Raw genomic sequence first — 8,247 nt, 5'->3', positions numbered from 1 at the left:
ATATAAATAAAATGATCAAATATATAAAAGAAACTATCGATAATATAAACAAATAAACTCATTTATCCTAGTTCTTTAGTAAAAGGCGAAAGAATAGTTTGCTTTGTGCTCACTTCATCGCTGCGTGGTTTCGATTACTCTGCCAAATTACTCTCAGTTTCTTCTGCCAATTACTCTCAGTTTCCCGATGTGGGAGCTTCAGAATGGCGTTAAAACTCTTCGTCAGATAATGGGCCTGTAATGAGCTTTGGGCTTTAAACATAAACTTGATGTTTTCTTTAAAAAAATAAATAGAATGTTAACCCAATAAACTGATCTTCATGAAAATAATGAAACTGAACCAAATTTTCATTTCAAGGAACCTAGCAATTATTTTACTTTTTTTTGGTAAAAGCCTAGCAATTATATTTATCATATTCTTTCACACAAACTTATAACTTACTTGTTTTCTTCAAATCTAATGAAATCTCTATTCTTGTTTTTTACAGATTAAACTATTAAACAGAATATTTGTATCTCAAAGAATAATGCTTTCTAAAAAATATACATTCCTCACAGATCAGGTTACATACATAATTAAGTATTTAGTAAAAGATACAATCTGATTTTGTGAATGTCATCATATGAGTCATGAGTGTGTATTTGTGGAAAAGGGCAATTTGGGTTATGGCATATTCCACGAGATTATCCTAAATTCCAAGCATATTCACATAGGACTCCCCCGATTCAATCATTATCTGCCTCCACTTATATTTGTATATGATTTTTAATCACTTTCCCACTCTCTTTACACCATATATTAATACGCATTTACACCATTAATATAGCTTTTTTGTTCTTCTGCAATTTAATTGTAAAATCCTTGAAAGAAATTCCTTCCGCCCTTCCACAGCCTATACCAGGAGTCTTTAATTTAAACTTATACATTGTCGAATTTTTCATATTATTATTATGTATTATGTAATCCTGCATGCAATATTTTACAAATACAAAATTAATATGTGTATATGATAAAACATATCATCTTGCATCGGTCTATTGTTCAAATGGAATATCCTCTAGAAATAACATTAGCAAACATGATATATATTTGGTTCATTGTTACAAAAAGTTGTTTTAACTTTTAAAAATTAAAAACAAATGAGAAAAAGTGGAAAGAACACTATAGTATTTGTAAGTTGGGTTTTTGGTGTATTTTAAAATGTCTTCATGACCATAGACAAGCAGAAAGAACACACTATAAAACCCCTGGAAAGCCTCCACCGTTGAAACCTTCACTTACTTTGGCACAACACCACTAATCAAAGGTGAATGGCCATCCCCCAAGGCGAAGAAGAGAAAAACCTCTGAATCTAGAGGTTTAATTTATATCTTCAAGGGATGGCTTAAATACAAAGAAAAAGAGGAGGCTACTAAGTGATTTTGTGTTCTTGTAAGGAAAGTGTTTAAAGATATGGATCATCGAAGATTGCAGAAGGCTGACGATGAAGAGGAAGGTGATTCAGACAGAGAGTTTTGTTTATCTTCCTCTAGAAATTGGGCAACTTCTAACCTTTGGCAAGCTTCGGATCCCCTCGGAATGAGCAGATTATGAGTATACTTTGTGTTACTCTCTCTTTCTTTTTCATGCTTTCTCCCTTTGATATATTTTGTTTATCTTCATCATGTCTGTATTGTATCCAGTCCCATATGTTCTTTGTGTGAGGAATAAAAGAATATTAGGATTTGAGATATACTGTCATAATAGTTGGTGAAAACAACGTTTTTGGTATAAAATATATTCTTAAATCAAATCTTCTAAAGCTGGTTTCCAAACATATGATGAGAGATTATAGATGTAAAACATGAAATTCCCAAAGTCTTAAAAAAAACTGGTAACCACGTTTGTAATTTCTTTTAGCATTTGTCATATTTATTTTACTTGGTTAGAAAATCCATCGAGATATACAGCTCATATAAATTTTCAAATATATTTTTGAAAATGTTAGTTTCATCCAATTGTCGGAATGCTATACACAAATTATCACTTTTAGTACTTTAAGTTTAAACATAACTAAACTTTGATCCGCGCACCCGCGCATATATTATTATTATTTTTTCTTATAAATTTATATTCTCTTTTTATTTGTTATATATTTTAGATGTTTCAACATAATACTATGCATATTATTGTATTTACAAAACATATTGGTGATCATATAATTTCGTGTTTATGATTGGCGGATGTATCATATATTCTTCATAATCTATTTATTATAGAGATAATGACCATTAAAACCATGAATTTCAAATTAAAACCAAAAAAAACTTCAACTTATGTTTGAGCCAAAAAAATCTTTAACTTTTAAATATTGACTGTTTTAACTCTTATATTTTGTTGACTCGACAATTTAAAAAACTCCAATAGTTAACTATTAAACTTGATTAAAAAACTAAACGACTTTGTTTTGAAAGCTGGGTAAAAACTTAATAATAAGAGATTTAAAATGGGCAATTCGAATTTATCAAACGCATGAGAATCATTACGGATTTGAATGGTGACCAAGGGAATGAGGATTAGCATTCCTTAATTTTTTTACCATTCCTGAAGAATACGTTTTCCTTTCATTCATTTGTGTGTAAAGAATTATAGAACAAATCTATTTTTTATTAATTTTGATAAGGAACAATCATTCCTCATCATTCCTAAAATTTTATTCTTACTCATTCTTTTTCTTTTCGTTCCTATTGTTTATATGATGGTTACCAGTCACCCCCTACATGTCACCATAAAAATCACCACTGATTGTCTTCATCGAAGATTACCTCTAAAGCGATTTGGGGTTGATTAAATCGAGATGGATATTAGGTTTTCGAGTGAGGAAGATGGAATCGATTTGACATTTTCTGAAAAAATGATTTTTTTTAAAAAAGGTGTTGTATTGGGTATAACGGTTGTCTCGGGTTTAACAGATTACTATCTAAGTTTAATAAATGGCCAAGTTAACAAAAATAAGAGTTAAAATAACTATATTTAAAAATTGAAGAATGTTTTGGCTCAAACACGAGTTGGAGTTTTTTTTGCTTTAATTTGAAAGTTCAAAGTTTTAATGGATGTTTTCTCATTTATTATATTGAAATTTTTATTAATTAGTAAATAATAATATGCTCTAAATTTATTGATTTTACAGGGGCAAAATCTATATTACTTAAGTGAATTTTATATTTTTACAGTTTTAGAAGAAGTTTTTTTATTAACAATATGTAATATAGAATTATAAATCATTTTACTTAAAATATCTATTGATTTTTTTATCCAAATAATCAAGCTAAACCAAATTTGTTTTTGTTAAGTTTAGATTTTGGCATACATTATTCAAATTTATATATAATATATTATCTTTATTTTTAGATTTTGATAAATTTAAAGTATATATGAATTGAATTTTTTTTTAAAAAATTAAAATGCGTTAGCCGAACCTGAACCAAACCCCCAAAGATCTGAACCAGAATTTTGTATAACTGAATGGAGCTGAAATCTTTAACCCAAATGGATCCGAATCAAACTCGAATGAGTACACGAACGTCAACCCCACTATCAACAAAAAAAAATGAAAGGACAATTATAAATAATAATCATCGCTTTTCGCTTTTTAAAGTTTGTTGTTAAATAATCATAATAACCACAATATTTTGAAAATACCATATGTGATTTACGATGTTTACATATTTGGTTGTGCTAACTTATCTGGCATGTAAGTATTGTTTACATAGGTAAATATAATTAAGATATGATCAGATATTGTCCAATTAATTACTGTTAATAATTATATAAGTAATGGGCTTAATAGATATCCAATAGTGAAGGCCATCACGAGATTTGATTTTTTAATGACACAAATTAGATTGGTTTAATGATGTATAAAACGACACTATTTTAGGATAATGACAGTCAGTTGTAATTATTAGGGAAAAGTCATGGTTAATTTATTTTTGTACTTCTGTTTTAATAAATTAGACAAGGAAAACATATTGCAATTGAAGTTTATGATGTGTAAAAAAGAGTATTGTAATTTTACATTTACAAGAATCAACAAAATTAAGAAAGCAAAAACATGTGGCATTACACATAATGAGAAACATAAATAGTAGAGGACCACTAAATTTAAATGACCTTAACCAAATGTTAAAATCATCCAACTCTAGTAGTTGTTTTCATATTTAGGGGTGTCACACATGGGGGTGGTATAATAAAATGGCCCAACTACAAACTTCACCAGATCCTTGAAAACCATGAACGGCTGAACTAGCTTCTCTCCGGTTTGACCATTACCAAAATCGGTCGGAATACCACATGATTGGTCAGCAGGAGACACGAGCCGGACATTACAAAGATGAGGCTTGAGATTCTTTCCGCCGTAGAGGACTTTGTCGACGATAAGATCGAACTGGCCTCTTTCATCGGTTTTGTCGCTGCCATAGTATCTCACTCTTTCCCTCTCGTCCATACATGTGATTGATACCACAGCCCCTAAAAGATACAAAATGGAACGATTTTTGGTTACTAATCTGGTTTTGAGTATCTTCAGACCGGGGTATGAGTTAACCGGTTTATCAATGGGAAATATATATCGATTCATACAACTCCGAATAGATAACATATATACAAATTTGGATTTATCGAAAGCAGTTAATACCTTTGATGGGTTCAGAGCCGTTGATCCATTGGTCGTAGTTAAGAGTGCAATCTTGGCACATCACTTTCCCGGTGACGTGAATCACATCTCCGTCGTTAGCTGCTGCGGTCGTGGCTATTTGACTCACATAATTTAACAGAAACAGTATCTCTATGAGCAGAACCAGTGTCGTGATCATCTGCGCCATGGCAACCTCTCTGGAGTCTTTTTTGGGCTGGATTTTTGTGAATTATGCTCACTTGATGTAAGAAAGACTTGGTATATATATAAGGGAAATTTACTAAAATGACACAAATTAGTTATGTTATTACTAGAATGACTCATATTTTTTGAAATTTTTTAAAATATTTTTTGGTCGAAATTGCCCTTACACATAGTTATAACAAAAAAAAAACATTACCCAAATGCACTTATTATTTAATCGACGGCCGATTTGTTTTCAAAAAAATAAATCTATCGACCAATAAGTCTGTTTATAAAATCTGTATAGAAAAAAAAAACTACTATTAAAGTGGTGGCAGACTTTTTAGAAAGAGTCAGATTCGTTCACATGGCAGATTTAATTGTCAGATTTGATTAAAAAACAGATTTTTAAGAATATGTCTATCGAATATGGTAGCAGATTATTTCTAAATAGTAGATTTATGTGGTCAACTTATTTTCTTCTGGGTAGATTTACTTTTTGTGATCGACTTATTTTCTTAAGGCAGATTTATATAGCCGATTTAAAATTGTTGACAGACTTTTTGTTTATGAAGTGGCAGACTTTTTGTTTACGTGGTAGCAGACTTTTTGTTTATGAAATCCATATTAACAGCGCATGAACACAGCCGTGAAGTGTGTAACTCTTCTTTGCTTCATATGTGAGTACTTTAATGGAATCGACAAGGCTGCTAAATCCAATACGGCCCCATGGATATCGCTGGAAAGCTGCAGTGTCCATCACCCTTTTAGCACAATGCAAAGGAATTCTGCTGTTGCTTGAAATGCCAAATATGCCAATGGATAGCAGACACAACAAACCAATCATCACTCGCTTCTCTCGAGGTTTAGAATCATCTATCAAAGACCAAATCTCATGACTGCTCTCGATTGCCAATTGATTGGCAAGGAAATGGTGAACAACTTTCGCAGACCAAATATAAGGCAGCTCTTTCAGCTTCACAATAACTCCAATAGCTGATTCCCTCAACTCAGACCAAACATCTTCCCCAAGTTCTTCTCTCACGGTTTGAATGTTGGAGAGATAACAACTATGGTTCATGCTCCTACTCTGAACTGGGGTTTTCCCAACCTCATACAAACGACGAGAATACTTTCTCATACCCGAAGAAGAAACCGTACCTGAAAAATAAAGCACTTAACAAGTTAGTTTCTTCTCTAGAAACAATCTCCGATCAACATACTGTCATAACCAAACTTTAATTACAGAAAAAAATGTCTTGAAATTTCAAAGTGAAAGAATGTTGAAATTGGGATTTAGGGTTTTCGAAATCAAACATCTCAATCAAAAAATATGTTAAAAAAGTGTAATAACTAGTGGGAATTGAATTGATTTAGCACTTACAGATGAAATTGGGATTCATCTCCTACACAAATCAAAGACGATTGCAGCTGTGAAGGAAGAGGTGTCGACGGCGGCTGTGAAGGAGGAGTTGTCGACGGCGGCTGTGACAGAGGACTTAGACGACGGAGAAGTAGTTGTCGTCGTGAAAGAGACCCGACAAAAGGTTTGTTTCTATTTCTTTTTTTTTGTCGATTTTTTTTGTGAGAAGTTTAACATATATTTTCTAATCTTTTTATTTATTTATGTGGCAATTTTGTAGTTAATCAAATTAGTAATGGGCTTTTAGTACTTTTGCTTATCTCTCATTTTAGTCTAGTAATTTAAATTTAATATAAGTTATTGTAGTAATTTTAAGATGAATGTGAGTTAGGGTAGGTAATTTCTCTATATATAATAGTCGTATTATATAATAAGCCGAGACTATTTGGTTGAGGGAATGTTATATGGGTGGGAGAGCACTACCTCTAGACGTGCGGTCCATGTAGTACGATCTCAATCATTTTTTGATGAAGTACCCTCCTATATTGTAAATCAGGAAATCATTTATAACATACCTGTAAATCAGATAATGATTATGATAAAATATTAAACTAAATTGTAAAACAAGAAAACGTTGACATCTAATCTATTAAAACAGGAGTACATTTTAGAAATAGTCCTGAGTTTTTCACTATATTTACCAACCCCTGCCACTGAGTTAATTTTTTCATTTTTTAAATAAACGAAATCAGAATAAAATCAAACCGTTGAGTCACTATGTTTTTGATCTATTAAATACAAATTTATATTTTACACATATTTTGTGGAAGCTAATAACTATTTTACATATATTCACTTTTCGAAATTACTCCTAAATATGCTTACACTTTTCTAACGTGAATCAATATAAGGAATATGCTCAGTAAAATTTTCAACCTTGCAATATTTTAACCTCAAATTACGGTACAAAGAAAATATTGCCATATCATTAGTTTAATTTCAAAATATCTAAACAAGATTTTAGGAATGTTGAAAAAAATATCGCAGATATACCCTACCTATAATCTCTCCATATCTGACTATTAAATTCAAAAATAAGAGTTAACCTACATCGTTTCACCGTGTCAATATATATAGCTATTCTAATTACGTACTTCCCATTCATATTCTGAAACCACAAAATAATGTCGCTTACTAAAAATCTTACACCTCTTAAGGATGTTAAACCCTACAGGACTTGATGGGAATACACATGAAGTTACTTCATTCGTGAAATCAAAACACCGGTTATGGGGGAGAGTCTCTTGAGTGCATTCTTGAAATCAGAACACCAGTTACGGGGAGAGTCTCTTTGAAAGAAATATCCTAATATTCATTCCTCAACATAATTTTTTAAAAAATTCTTAAAATATATAGATAGTTATATAAATCTATCTTATTAAAGTAGAATCAATACTATTAAAACTGAAGTGTCTTTTTTTTATGTGCACTCCTGTTTCAATAATATTTACAAGACACTGGCACTAGAATATTTTTAAGCTATGATTGTAATTAAGTTCTGTATTTTTTAAATTCCTTTTTAGTTTAACAGCAAAAATCATTTTATTTTAAAAACAACACCTACGTTTAATTAACTATGTCTTCCTATCAAAACATAATGTATCATTACGTATCAATAGTTACATCTAAAACAAACTTCAATTGCTACAACACACTGATTTTTATTTCTTAGACAGTCTATGTACCAAATCTTTGTATATTGATAATAATGTTCTATCGACACCGAAGTGAATTCTGCAAGTTTCCAAATAAAAACAATACATTCTGTTAATATCAGTGTATCATCGAAGACCATTTATCACTTCCAATCAATGTTTTGGTTACAAACAATTGCACCAAAAAAACATACATGTTGCATTATTCAAAATCTATAAAAATCTATCATTTTGATTTCCAGATTCGTTTTTATATATTTGTAAGCTAGCATTTTTATATGTATAGTAAGAGATACAAACGAACCCATAA

General features: G+C 30.8%; 1 protein-coding gene across 1 annotated transcript; it reads right to left on the bottom strand.

Annotated features, from left to right (window-relative positions):
- Positions 1-4,047: 4,047 nt before the first annotated feature.
- On the bottom strand, positions 4,048-4,895 carry LOC106292501 (proline-rich protein 3). The gene is made up of 2 exons (XM_013728105.1): positions 4,677-4,895; positions 4,048-4,510 (listed from the first exon to the last, which is right to left on the bottom strand). The coding sequence occupies exons 1-2, from the start codon at positions 4,861-4,863 to the stop codon at positions 4,182-4,184; spliced, it is 516 nt and encodes a 171-aa protein (XP_013583559.1). The 5' UTR covers positions 4,864-4,895; the 3' UTR covers positions 4,048-4,181.
- Positions 4,896-8,247: the final 3,352 nt, after the last annotated feature.

Source organism: Brassica oleracea, chromosome C5 (assembly GCF_000695525.1).
Source record: "Brassica oleracea var. oleracea cultivar TO1000 chromosome C5, BOL, whole genome shotgun sequence".
Lineage (NCBI taxonomy): Eukaryota > Viridiplantae > Streptophyta > Magnoliopsida > Brassicales > Brassicaceae > Brassica > Brassica oleracea.
This window is presented reverse-complemented; position numbering and strand designations above follow the sequence as displayed.